Raw genomic sequence first — 14,399 nt, 5'->3', positions numbered from 1 at the left:
TTCAGTTTGCAGGATGACGCCCAACCAACCGAGCCACACTGGCTGGGGTCCTAAGTCACACATTTAATGCCAAGATACATTTTTGGGATAAAAGAGTCACGCTGGCACTGAACTGACTAGGGAGCGGCAGGTGAAGTTCGGGCCAAGTTGTGCAGGACAAGACAGCGAAAGGAACAAAACCAACGTATTCTGTGAGTCCCACCCGATTTCATTGTAGAGTTACCTTCGCCAAGAAGTCAGATTTTATTTTGGAGATATATCTCTTTGCCCAGAAATGAGATGGCAGAGTTACTCAGAGTTCTATGAAAATGCTTTAAAGCATTCTAAAAACAAAATTCCCAAACTGGTATTTAAAATTCAAGTATATAATGAGAACAATAAATTCTGGAAATAAGCTTTCTTTAAAGAACACTCTTCGTGAATAACAAAAATCATTACGTTTGCCATCCGGTCTCCAAGCCAGACAGGTCACTTCCTTCCCTGTATTTTCATTCGGGGGGAAACTCCAGACTCGATGGAAACTTGCAAGTCGATGAAGTAAAACCTAGAACGAAACAGATACAATGGCAGAAAACACAAATCCGTTTCCAAAAATAAAGTAAACCTGGATCCCCGCTATGAGAAATTTTTAAACCACCTCAAGTATATTACTCAGCTATCAGAAGAAATTAGAAGACAACAGTGTCTGCCTGAATTTCGGTCTTTTCAAAATAAGTGAAACACGTCTAACTTAACCCTGTATCCTACACGTTTTCCTATCTTTCACATCAACAGAAAACGTACATTTCGGGAAGGAATAAGGCTGTCCAAACACACTGACCAAAGAAAAGGGAGAGCACGAACCGCACGAGAAAGGCACGGGTGACAGAACTAAGGAACAGCAAACCTGGAATCAGACAACGTGGATCTAGCTTCAGCCACATCACTTAACGGGCCTTGGGCCTTGGACAAGTCATTTAGCCATTCTAAACTTCTACTTCCACACGAGTCAATTCCTGCCTTGGAGGGTCGAGAGGATGTCCTGGAGTTTCTTATACTTCAAAAATAAAGACTGTCCCTGTCCCATCCTCTATGCAAACAAACCACCATTGAAAATAAGGAAGAAAAGGAGGAACTGTTCCTAGACCCCCCCACACCTTCTTAGCACCCCACACGCACAGCCTCAGCACTCCCTGCCTTACACTATGGCGCCCTTCACTCCTGGTTCCGCCCTTCACTCCTAGTTCCGTCGGGTCCCCACGGGGCAGCCAGGACTCCCAAGGACTCGTTCATCCCCCAGACTCCATGCTCTTTCCCGAGCCCATCTTTGCCATTCCTTGCATCTGGAACCCTTCCTCTGCGCCCTCTAGAATTCACGGTCAGGTATCATAAAGACCCCCCACATCTCCTTCCTCTTCTCTGAAATGCACTTCTCACCTGAGACACTGCTTCCCTGCAGGATCCTCAGGCGGTGGCCATCTGGCACCTCACGTCCCCTGTACTATTGCTGGGCTAGGAGATGAGGTAGGTTTTGTCCTCGATGTTCGAGGCCATTTCTGGATGATTTTTCTTCTCCCTTCTAAAATCCTCTGACTTTGAATCTTATGCAATCAGACCATGTTGCCCCCTACCCCTCTTTATCTGCAGTCATCTAAAGACCCCAAGGCCACTCCCCTCTTTCCAGGAAGGTGCAGACTCCTGCCTGGCTCACGCAAGCTTTCCAACGCTACTCACCGTCATTCTTAGTGACTTCAAGGGCTTTCTCAGTTCTCCTCTACCCGTGCTCCAATGGTCACATCTTCTTCCTAACCTCAGTCACTCCCAGGGGCACACCCTTGACCTTGTCATTTCCAACAACTACAAATGCTGCCACAATCTCAGTTTCAAACCTGCACTTTCCATCACGGCCTCTCTCTTTCCAGCTTATCTCTACTTAAACGCAACTTCAATTCTTCAGCCTCACCAAGACATACAATCCATTGATTCTACCACCTAGTCATTGCCCCTCACCCCACACATGCCCTCCCTTCCCTATTTACTCATTAGAACCCAAGGTTCATCATTAAAATCACTCCTCCTGCATATACTTCAACTCTCTTGTGTTCCCTTGCTTTGTCATACTGGCAAAACAACCCTGGTTAAACCCAACCATGTCTGCACCTACACAGTCAAAAAGAACAGCAGAGACATGCAACCACGCTCACTGCTTTCCCTCAATCTGCAAGACCATTAATCTCGTGTGGCTTTTAATAATGACCAGTAAGTTCCCCTAGCCTACTTGCCTTGTCAGCTTTTCCATACTCCTCAGACGTCCAATGTTTTCTTCTCCATCTGCACTCCTGACAGTGCCCTTCCTTCTCACCGAGACCATGGGCGAAACAAGTGCCCACTATCATTACATCGACCCATCTGATAGCACTCACACCCCTAAAATCTCCCTTCGCCCCTACTTCTCAGGTTGTACCATCTGCACTCCTCTCTAGAGCAATGACAGAGCTCCAAAGCACCCTGGCTAGGAGGGAGACTAGCTTTCATGGAGGTCCTTGAGAAAGCAGACATCAGTACCCTGGCAATGAGGGCGGCCCAGGCAACACAGCAAAACAGCCTGAGGCTGCTAAGTTTTCCTTACCACCCAGTTTCCGAGCTGGCCAGGTAGCTATTAGGAAACCTGCAAAAAGCCAAAGGTGGAAACGTGCACAGTGAAGGTTTCCTTACAAAATGGCTGCCAGGTAGTAAGCCCTCCCTGCAAAAAGTTTGCTACAATCAGGATGAAGCTCATAATATATTATGAACTAAAAATGCTCACTGTCAACACGCAGGCACATCCCATCAGGAATCCAGTGAAACACCACTCCCTGGTTTTAAAGGCACTTATCATGGGTGGTGGCATCCAACACAAAATACACAACTTGGACAACATGATATAGATGCTTGAACACATCCTTTGTGGCAGCTATATGCGTGAATATTTGCAGCCGAAGTCTGACAATAACTCATCTTTCTCCTGCTACTAAACTGCAAGCAAACTTCGGGCAGAGTCTGTGGACCTTCTACTATATCTAACTCAGGGCTGACCCATGATGAACTTCTAAAAAGCCCATTCAACAAATAAATGACTAAAAGAGATGGGAATGCAGGTTTGTGTGGTTGTGTGAAAACTTATTTTCGCCATAAAATACGTAAAGTAGGCATATAAATTATCTTTCCCATATGTGGTCCTTTATACTTCCACGTGAAGTTCAGAGCCGGCAGGGGAGGGAGGAGCGCGGTAGACAGGTGGCCCGCCCAGTCCGCAGAAGGGGAAACTGAGGCTGGGGCAGTCTGTAAGTCGCTCGCCGTCGATCCGCTCACTCACCTCGCCCGCGGTGTTGGCCAAAGCAATGAGGTCCCGCTTGGGTGACCAGACGAAGAAAATGATCTCCTGCGGCAGCTGCTTCTCGCCCACCACCCGGAAGGACGGGAAACAGGTCGGAAAACGCAACATGGGGGCGACTCTGCAACGACAGCTCAGTCGCAGGGGGGCGGCAGGAGACCCCGCGCCCGCGCCGCCCCCTGCTGCGGCCCACGCCGGGGGGTACCTGCCGGGAGCTCTCGGCTGCCCAGGCGGCCCAGGCGGCCCCTGCCTCTCCCCGCCGCCGCGCGCCCGGGCCTCCGCTCGGCCCCGCCGCCGCGCGCTCAGGGCACTTCCGGCGCCCGGACGTCCTCGCGAGAGGAAGAGCGCGGTGTGGGCGCGGGACGGGGCGCGGGGGGCGCGCCGGACGCTCTGCGAGCCGCGGACCCGGAGAACGGCGCGCGGGAGCGCGCGGGCGCTGGCAGCCCCGGGGACGCGGGGTGGGGGTTGGGCCCGGAGGCGGGGCGCCTGGGCTGGGGCGCGCTGCCGGGTTTCGGGTAAGGGCTGTATACTCGAGTGCGTGCGCCTGTCTGTCTAGTCCTTTCTTGAGGGAATTCCTTGTTCCTGGTGAATGGACAGTCACACGTTTAGTGTTGAGGCCTTAAGGACGAAGGGAGATGAGAAGGAACGCAAACTTGAGGTCCTGATCAGCTGAAGCTTCTTGCGACAGTTTATGAAGAGGCATTCTCCGTCCTTGTTGCTCGATAGCATCACCTGGAGACGGTTTTACCCCCTCCCCCGCCCAGGCAGTACCCCCAGAGCATTAAAAGAGAATACGGGATGGTACCCAGTATTTATTAAAACTAGGTGTTTCTGATTTGTAGCCAAGGTGGAAGGTCCCTCCTCTAAAACCTCCAACATGGGCAAGTATCTTGATTCCTTATCCCATTTAAGCCTCACAAATTATTCTTAGCAGTAGCTCCACCATAATAAGCGAGGGCTGTGAGCTCATCTGGGATTTATCCCATAGCTATTGGAGCATCTACTGTGTGCAAGAATCTGGGCCCCCCAAATGCACGGGACATGGGCTCTGCCCTACAAGGCTCACAGGTCAGCCTGGCCAACACACAAACCAGAACCCACCTGAGGCATCTTTCTACAGGACACACTTAAATGTTCAGAAGTACCCGCAGCTTATGGCTGGGTTAAGAGAATGTGAGGGTATTATCCTGTGACTCTTGAGCTTAAAACCAATGGTAGAAAGCCATCTACCTTTCACTTCTTTTACTATTCGAAGGAGAGAGGGGCAGCAGATACACTTTCGCAAGCCCCACCTTCTTGCTCTCTATCTGGATCTAGCCTCGTGGGAAGTAGGTGGTACAGGTAGAGGTAGATGAATTCATTAGGCAGCAAATATTCCAGGCACTGTTTTGTGCCAGACACTGTTCTTGACTCTTGGTGCTGACCCTGCTCCCTCTCAGAGAGGGGCTGGTTTTCCCTTGCTAAACAACTTAGCATGTCCCTCATATCTAAGGTGGGAATGGATTTGCCTTTCTATTCATGAAATGCATTTTCAGGTGTTAATGTCTTGGTGTGGCAATAACGGATTATCTGGATGGTGGGGACGTTCCTACAGAAACTGAACACCCATTTCCCTGAAACTTTTCCTGAATACGAACCCTCACACAACACATGAAAAGGACTGGTAGAGGTATTCAGTCAGTGTTATGGGACATACGAGTAACTACCTGCACATTATGAAGCCTTCCCAGGAGAGGATGCATTTCCCAGAAGGCATCACAGCACAGGAAACAGCATGGGTGGGGAGTTCCAGATGTAGCCAGGAAACAGCAAATGGTTTTAGGTAGCCATAGTAGTGCCTCATGTGTGTTGGTGGGAGTGGGGGGCAGGGGTTGTTACTGGAATGACCCATAGTGGCCAGAGGGCAAGAGCTGTATTAACACAGGGTTCCCAGCCTTTTGTTTTTCCCATGTTGGCTTCACTGACCCCCGATCCTTGCCTTCCCCATTCTTTAATGAAAACATTGCTTTGTTAAGTTGTTTTATTTGTACTAGTGTGGCACAGAATTGTGGAAGAAAAGGGGCCACTTGAGAAACTTGACAAGTTCAGGGGAGGCCTGCGTGGCAGCCTCACTAACTCAGAGACCTAAAGAACCACACGGGGTGGCTGAAGCTAAAACTAGCTAACTGAAAGCAGTTCATGGCAGCTAGTCATGTCCCAGGCTGGTATTTTTTTTCCCTAACAAAGGTCAACCTTTAACGTAAAGCCTGTCGTCTTTCTACATCTAAAATAACATACCTTTGTGAAGTAAAATTCCCTTTTTCCAAACTCAAACCAGTCACTACACCAGGAGGAGACAGCAACCCCCCTTGTTGTTAACTGTTGACTTTTAACTGGCCTGTCCTCACCTGTGTCAAAGTGTCTTGTCATTTTACTTTCTATCCAATCCCTGAGGTTTCCGTTTCGCCTTCTCCCACCTCCCTAATCTATCACCAGTGGATTTCATGTAACCCTATAACCTTCTCCCTTGAACATAATGTATACAATCAGGTGCTAAACTGCCATTCCCCAAAGCATTTCTCAATCCATTGAGGTTTTGCTTCCTGGTAGTTGTCAGTTTGGCTCAAACAAACTCACCAAAAATGCTCTACAGGTTTGAATGTTTCGTAGGTTGACGGAATCCAGCAGAAAGGGGAAAGCCCAGGAGGGGTCAGCCATCAGTGCTTTTTAAAGGAAGCACTGGCTGGAGATACTCCAGTATGGAGAGCGGGGAGGGAGGAGGGAAAGTTAAGAGAAAACACATTGGAAGAATTTCCACGCTCTGTGTATCCTCTTCATAGTGCTTGGGAAAAAATGAACTAGCTTTTTTTGGAGTAACGTTTTGGTAGCTCGGCTGTTCTTTGCTCACTACACCCCGTGGGCTAGCTCACGCTCAGGGCACCTTTCCAGGTGTTACAATGGTATGGGGTTGAATTCTGAAGACCTGGCAGCTCCCAACAGATGCATCTGGGGGGAAGGGTGTATTATTGACAGCACCGTACTCTGTTCTTTGGTTATTCAGGGTCCTAATTCCTGCGGCAAGGGTCATGATGCATTCATTACAGAGAGGTAGAAAGGCAGCAGGAAGACAAGTTGGGTGGGGGTGGGGGCACGGGAGATTCTGGAGACATTTCTAAAGTAGAATACAAGAACTGATTATTGATTATACAGGGAGAATGAAGGCAGGGAACAGGCAAGACTGAGGTGGGGTATCTGGGTGCACAGATTCAGGGAACGGAGAACTGGTTGCTGCTGGGTTGGGGGTGGGGGGATGAGGGAAGGATGACGGGGAGGAAGGGGAAAGTAGGCCAGGGCAAGAGTTCAGTGAAGACTTCGTCCCAGTGGAGCTGTGGTGTGAAAATCCACACTGGCCAGCAGGCAGCTGGAAGGGCAAGTTGGGAGGGGCAAGTTGTGGGAATCACTGTGTAGGGACGGAAAATGGAGTGTGTGGGATATGACTAAACTAGGCCATGTGAAAAGCTGTTATTTTGAGAGGTCTATTTTGAAGTAAAATAAGTTGACAGAATTTGCCGGAAAGAGAAATAAATCTAGGCTGGTGTTAGAATCTCTGTGCCCTACTCTGGTTTCATTCAACTGGCAACAGAACAAACCTGCTTCAAAGGGGCACGAGCAGTAGAATGGACTGGCTCACGTACACAGCAAGCCCAGCCATAGGTCAAATGCAGGGCAGGCTAGATCCAGCAGCAGGTTCCTGGCAATGGCCCGGCTCAGGGTGTGTGTCGCTGTGAGGCTGGCTCCACGTGGAAACGGAAGACTGCTAAGAGCAACCAGAGCTTCATTCAGAGGGAGAAGGGAGGCCTCTTCACCCACCACGAGATTCAGGCCCCGAGACTTGGGATTGGACCACCCCAGGTCACGAGCTTAGCGGAAATCAATCACAAGTAAGGGGATGGAATTACACCCAACAAAAAGCCCTCCCCCCAGAGCTGGGGGGGACATCGATCATCCCTCCCCCAAATCTCGCGACTGGCACACAACGGGAGGGTGGGAATGATGCTGCCAAAACAACCCACCAACAACGTTCACTAAGACAACTGAACTGCTCAGTGGCTGCAGTATGAAGTGCACTGGGGAGCTGTTCCATCCTAGCACAGGAGGTCTAACTGTATCAATTCCTGGTGCTTGTGTGTCTCCCACAACCATTTCAGTTGGTGTTCTGGGAAAGAAATTTGGAGACCTAATGTGACTCCCAACTAGGAAAAAAGCTCTAGTAACAGCCACAGGCCAGTATTTGTATATATGGGAATTTATCTTAAGAAAATAGTATTTGGCTATAAATATGTTCATCATAGAGTCATTTGCAATAGTGAAAAAAATGCAGACAACTTAGATGTCCAACCATAGACTTTTAAAAAATACAGTACACCCTTACTAAAGACACTACTGTAGATACAAGCTGTTGTTCACAACGTGAAGAGAATATTGCAGAATAGTATTTGCAATTCCCTTTTTTAAAAGATTTTATTTATTTATTTATTTTAGAGAGAGGGGAAGGGAGGAAGAGAGGGAAACATCAATGTCTGGTTGCCTGTCATACGCCCCCTACTGGGGACCTGGCCCGCCACCCAGGCGTGTGCCCTGGCTGGGAATTGAACCGACAACCCTTTGGTTCGCAGGCTGGTGCTCAATTCCCTGAGCCACACCAGCCAGGGCTGCAATTCCCCATTTGTGAAGAAAATTTTAGAGTGTCTTCTGTATGGCTGTTCATACAAGAATCTGTCCTTAGGAAAACACGCAGGAGCTGTCACAGGGATTCTGTCTGCGCGGTAGGATTGGAGTTGTTCTTCACTGGCTTTTGTTCACTTGGCCCACGTGTTGTCGACAGGGGACTGTGTTTCCTTTGTCCTCTGAGCATGTGGAGCATTTAGGCTGACCTAGTTTCTCCCACCCCTCACCTCCACGTTTGCAGATGGAGGAACCGGCCCCTCTATTCAGCCTGCTTCTGGGGGACCACCGGTGGTTACCCATGTGCTCTGCAGGGCCATGAAGCAACTACACCTTGGAAGAATCTTGACTGTCCCACTAATGGGATAGAGCTCACCTCTCAGAGCTCTGAGACCCGCTTGCCCACTTTTGCTGTTTTTCCCCCTCAGTCTTGCTGAGTTAACATTTATACTAAATCGCCTGCAATCAACTAGTAGAGATCTTATCTTCACTTTATTGATTGCAATGACCTTCTTAGCTGACCCTCAAGTAATTTAACCCACATCCTAATGTTCCAATTAAAATCGTATCAAATAAGAGTAATTGGATTTTCCTTTGCATTTTGTGCAAGCTTTCCTCACCTACGCGGCTCTTACTCGTGTGGCACAGTTAGGGTCCTCAGGCATGAAGTGGTATATTAAATGGCATTTCTACTCACTCAACATGCATTCATGAGCAGTTACTACTTGCAGGGCAAAGAAGTGTGTTAGCCTGGCCACATGCTTCACTAGGTGGTGGGGCGGACGGAGATCACTCGGGCTGCAGCCCGGGGTCTCCGACGGCACCGAGTGCGAGGCGCCAAGTGGGAGCGCCGCTCCAGGAGCCCGCGAGCACTCCGGGACGCCCACGGGCTGCCGCCATCCGGGAGCCGGTCTGTACAGGGAAACAGGCACGGCGAGTTGCTCTGACGCAGGTGGGATCGGATGCCTTAAAAGGAGGATAAATGAAAAGACACACAAACACACACGTTTTCATGTCGCCAGCAGGAGATGTACTGTTTATCCCTAGAGATGCCAACAAGGACGTTGTGGAGGGGGTGGCACTGGACCAGGATGTTCCTGAAGGCTGTAATTTTATATTTAAAAATTAGTCAAAATTCTGTCAGATTTCTCGTATTTTACAGATTACTTTGAAGGGGCTAGACATCAACTTCAGTGTTTTTCTTAAAATAACCTTGAAAGTCAAATTATTTTAAGTGTAAAGACTTCCCGAGAAGGCTGCCAGTCTTGCTCACACGGCACACCCCCACAGTGAAACTCGGTGTCAGTCAGGGTGGTCCTCCTGGGATTCAGTGACTCCAAGTTCTTCCCAATATTGATTAGGTCTCTTCTCCTCTTTCCGGTCCTTCGATGGCAGAGGAGAGAGCAAGTTCTCCCCCGATCTCAGCCGTGCCTACCGTGATGGACGGAACTGTCTTACCCAGGAGACCTGTGTGGAAGCCTCACCCTCAGTCCTGGGAATGAGACTGGATTTAGAGACAGGGCCTTTAGAAAGGAGATTACGGTAAGAGGAGGACGTGAGGGTGAGCCCTGGTCCCGTCTGACTGGTGGCCTTGTACGAAGAGGACATGTGCACATAGAAAGACACCGGGGAAGTACACACGCAGAGGAAGACCGTGTGAGGACGCGGTGAGAAGGGGCCGTCCGCCGGCCCAGGAGAGAGGCCTCAGACGAACCCTGTCCGCATCCCAACCGTGAGAAAATGAATGATTGCTGCTGAAGCCACCCAGTCTGCAGTATTTTCTTATGGCAGCCTAGCAAAGCCATACACCCACCCACTGAAAGCTTCTAAAAAATCCCATGCTCTCATCAAATCTTTATTGAGCACCTATAAAGCGTGAGAGACATCAAAGTGTTTAAAGTGGCTACTGACATTAGCAAACTCTTCTGGGGAAATAGAATCTATAAATATAATCGTGGAAAAATAGTAAATGGAAAGTGTCTCAAATGTGGTGGAGACACCCAGGGGTCCAGAGAGGTGGGAATTGGCTGGGATCAGGGACTCACGCCAGGCTTCCCGGAGCAGAATGGAGGGGGGCCAGGCCCTGATGGCTCCGTGAGACTCCACGAGATAGCCCGAGAGGAAAACAGTCCCAACAGAAGACAAAGGGATGAACCGACCAGGGCCCACTGAAGAAGTAAGTTAATCTAAATATCAGACTAAATGTAGGAAAATAACAACCTGATCATTCAGGGCCTACAAAGTGACTATTTCATTACATTTTATAAGCGAGAAATAGAATGAAATTTAGCTGTAATTGTTTAAGACAAATGTTCTAAAAAGTGTAGAAAATTTTATCTGTCAAATTTCAGGGATTTTCTTTTGTTACTGTTGTGAGTAGGTACCTTAATATTCAGATTTGCAGTTTGAGTAGAACAAATGATCTCATCTCCCATCACACTCTACCTCCCAGAGATATTTTTATAACCTATTAGTTTATTCTTAGAAAAGAAAGACATTTAAGTCCTTAAAATTAGTATTCATTGAACATAAGAACAGAATCAACAGTTTCTCTATTTTTAACTTTCTAGGAAGGTAACAAGGTTTTAAAGTACGTAATTCTTGGTTATCAGTAATACCCTATTTCCTCAATTCTAAGATGTACTTTTTTTCACGTTTCAGTATTCCTGAAATAAGACACATCTAGAATTTAATATGTACGATTAATAACAGAGTTTTTCCCGCTGAAAAGCTATGATTACGTCACTAGTGCATGTTACAATCGATGGCATCCCAAACGGGGGGAAGAGAGTGATGAGGAGAATCACTGTGCACCAGGACTCAGCTCTACAGTAGCCACGGTCCCTCGGTGTGAGTTTCAGAGGGGAACCGTGCCATCGGGGACACCACGAAAGTCAGGCAGCGTCCACTTCCATGCCCGAGTCAGAGAGGGCAGCCCTCACCGGCATTCTACGAGGTTCGTACCTCATGGTACCAATCCTGTCACCAAGGCAACCCACGCAGAAAAGGAGGTGAGAGGGGAGTTTCCTGATGCTCAACTCACCATTCAGTGTCACCCGAGGGGCTCACTGCCACCACACCGACCAGGGTCCCGCCCGAGTATGCCACACCAGCCGGCCAGCAGGCCTAACTGAAATACCCGATGGAATTTAAACACCAGTGGAGGGCAGCTCTTCCACCTTTGCTCACAGGGCCCTCCCTACTTCAGCCCACACAAAGGTGCCTCCAGACTGGCTCTAAAACAGGTGTTTGGAAATGAGGAAAGTCATCGTGCAAATACGAGCCACGCAAAACTGTTCAGTCTTAAGTAGATAACGTCAGATATCTCGCAGAGAAACGAGGGCATGGACTGGGACTCTGTTCTCAGTGCCATGCTGCCAGACCATCAGACGGTCACCATTGGGGCTGCAGAGCCACCTTCACCTTCTGGCATTTCTCCCTGAGAGCAGGGCCGGGGCCACGGGGGCCTGCGTGTGTCATCGCAGAAGCAAGCCTGAGGTGCAACCACTGCTGTCCCCACTCTGCAAAGGAAGGAACCGAGGCTTCCGAAGAGTGAATAACCCGGCTCTCCCTCCCTCCCTCCCTCCCTCTACAGAGGAGAGCCTGTCCGAGGACAGAGCAAGGCGGTGGCCACCTGTAAGCCAGGAGGAGAGACCTCACCCTAAAATGGGCCTGCCCGTCCCTTGGTCTGAGTCTTCAAGCCTCCAAATCAATTACTGTGGAACTTAGGATCCTTGGGGAACTTACGTGAACTGCCTCTTGACAAGCAAGTGTCTCAGATCTATTAGGAACTCTGTCCACGATCAAAGTGGGGCAAAACTAAATCAGGGACCGGAATAAACTACTCGTTGTGTCCGCAGTGGGGGTGCAGAGTGACGGTGAGACAGACACGCTCGCTGAGCTGGCTGCTCCACACAAGTCTCTCTCCGCTCGGTCGGGTCACCTGGTTCCAACTGCATGGTCCAGTCCGGCACGGCCTTCGGCTCCGAGTCCCACACGGAGCTGCAGAGAGATCCTAGGAACACTGGCTGAGAGTCTGCCTCTACCCTTTAGACGTCTCTACGATCTAGTAACCGTGTCTCTTTTTTACTGCTAAGCACTAGTTCCATTTTCCACCTAATTTCTTTTCATCATCGTGAATGTAAGCAACAGAATCTCTGGAGGTAGATTCTTAGGTTGAGGTCTAAAGCCAGCCACGGTTACCAGCGTTCCAAAGTATGAGAATATTCCTTTATGTACCCGAGAATCAACATCCTCAACGGTAGAAAGTATATATGAATACTATCTCGAAGGAAACAATAAATTAACTTAAAGATAAGGAAAGAGTGAATGACCTGGCAAGGACACAGCGCCAGGCAGTGTTCATTAGCGTGGGAACCAGGAGGTTCAATCTCCAGGCCGCGTGGCCTTCCACACTGTGTTATAACGGGAGACACACACTGGGTGAGAGTCAACACACGGAGCAGGTCCGAATTCTCAACACCTCCTCCAGTCAACCAACACCTGGGTGACTCTGTACCATCAAAGGACAATGGCAAAAAGTACTTGAAAAATAAATATTTAATAATAATGTGACCATCATTATAATCTCTGTATCTTTTAGACAACCTTTGTCAAAATTCTTTCCATCATTTTCAGATTCTGTCTAAAAATAACTGTCATTGTAATTCTCTTTACAAGTGGGGTTTAAGCCACTGTACAGTATTTTAATATATAATTTAAAACACTTATCTTAACATATTCTTATATGAATAAAACTTCACATTTTCATTTTCTTCTGACTCTGCAAAAGAACGCTCCATGCCCACTTGTCAGATAAAAGAGGCTGAAGTAACACGATCAGAAGGGACTGAAAGAGAGGAAGGAGACACAGAGACAGAGCCAGCAAACCCGCTAGGGATGGGGCAGCTCCCCTGGCCCCCAGAGATACCGCCGTGGGGCCTATAAACTAGCAAATACCACCTGCCTGTTATGTAGCTCAGAAAGGTGCACACCTCTGAAAGTGACAGAATGTAAGTCCAGCAGGGCACTTTCCGAAAATGACATCAAAGGTTGGGCTATAAATCTCTCTTATTCTCAAGTCACTGGACATTTAAGAGGAAAGATATTGATGGACTCTTTCTCTCCTTTTCTTCTTCTTTGGAACAGACGTATGATTCATGGACTGTCCTTTAGCGGTCTCCATTTTCATCTTATTACTTTTCCTTTGCTTCTGCTTTCTGACAGCTCTGAAAAACAAGGTGCTAAATTATTTTGTAGAATGAGCACAGTGAATAATGTAATTAGGTTGAAGTTTAATTAACTAGCTAACCAAGTAAGTAAACAGAAGGGGAAGAATTTACTGTGTCATAAGCATAAACCCTCAGAATCCTAAGCCAAAATAATAAGGAGACAGAGTCCAGGCCAAGCCCAGTATGTGAGAAAAGGAATTTCTTTGAAAGATGGTTACTACATATTTAGAATAGTCTATTCAAGACAAACACATAATAGAGATAAACTGTCAAGCTGATGAGCTGGGAGTTTTCTGGTCATTCCCCCCACCCCACATTTATACTGCTCAACTCAGCACTGCAGCCCCCAAACCCTGAACTACATTCTTCAGAAAAAGGACAGGTATACTCTGGCGGTGGCAGGGGTGGAACACTGAAGCAGCATGACAGAAAACACCAGCTCGTCTCGTGAGCCCGGTGGCTGACTTCTCCTGCCCCTAGATCTACCAGTCCGAGCATGTGCCGCACGAGATGTCCACACCTGGCGGTCCCGGTCTTCTTGAAGACTGGCTTCCAAGTGAACAGGCTGGAGCGCACCCTCTACCGACACTGAACCACACCACAAGAAAACCAGGTCCTTTGTTTCTGGTGTGCTCTGAACTGGCTCACAGGCAAGCTACTGCAGAAAAAGACTGCTAGTCTGCTCATTCAGTTTCTCCAAACTATCAGAATCATGCCATTTACTGCATCGCAAACCAAGGCATGAGCTGGCGTTGCCAGCCCGGCGAACCTGGAACCTTCTCGTGGCTACGCAGCAATATCGGTCTTTAGATTTATTCTCCTAAACAGCAGCAAGTGCCAGGGAAAAGCTTGCTGTTGATATGGTCAGGACCAAGACATGGGAAAGGAGCTTCATAAAAAGTATACAATCCCCAGTGAACGCAACTCAGGCCTCACTGTGTGTTCACTCAGCATCTGTGTCGGATGCTGGGGATACAGGACGGGCATCTCTGACTTCAGGGAGCTGGGAAACCGAGACACGGCAGGCAGCACCCTTCCCCCTCCTCCCAACTCTCCGTAGGGGCAGAAATGGAGGCTGTGAACTCATCCAGGGAGGAGGGGCAGAACGAGTT

At 48.6% G+C, this 14,399-nt stretch overlaps 2 protein-coding genes across 5 annotated transcripts in view; both read right to left on the bottom strand.

Moving 5' to 3' along the window:
* ANAPC4 (anaphase promoting complex subunit 4) overlaps window positions 1-3,706 on the bottom strand; it is a 34,092-nt gene extending 30,386 nt beyond the window's left edge. Inside the window, exons 1-3 of one of the 3 annotated variants that reach the window (XM_028506387.2) lie at window positions 3,558-3,706; window positions 3,335-3,473; window positions 439-544 (exon numbers count right to left, since the gene is read on the bottom strand). In XM_028506387.2, coding sequence (XP_028362188.1) covers window positions 439-544; window positions 3,335-3,463 — 235 coding nt within the window. In that variant the 5' untranslated portion in view covers window positions 3,464-3,473; window positions 3,558-3,706. The other 2 variants (XM_036019495.1, XM_036019499.1) reach the window with 2 other exon arrangements.
* Window positions 3,707-12,598: 8,892 nt separating this feature from the next.
* ZCCHC4 (zinc finger CCHC-type containing 4) overlaps window positions 12,599-14,399 on the bottom strand; it is a 44,766-nt gene continuing 42,965 nt past the window's right edge. For both annotated transcript variants that reach the window (XM_028507006.2, XM_036019469.1), the window contains one exon: window positions 12,599-13,284. In XM_028507006.2, coding sequence (XP_028362807.1) covers window positions 13,149-13,284 — 136 coding nt within the window. In that variant the 3' untranslated portion in view covers window positions 12,599-13,148. The remainder of the gene's footprint in view (window positions 13,285-14,399) is intronic.

Source organism: Phyllostomus discolor, chromosome 1 (assembly GCF_004126475.2).
Source record: "Phyllostomus discolor isolate MPI-MPIP mPhyDis1 chromosome 1, mPhyDis1.pri.v3, whole genome shotgun sequence".
Lineage (NCBI taxonomy): Eukaryota > Metazoa > Chordata > Mammalia > Chiroptera > Phyllostomidae > Phyllostomus > Phyllostomus discolor.
This window is presented reverse-complemented; position numbering and strand designations above follow the sequence as displayed.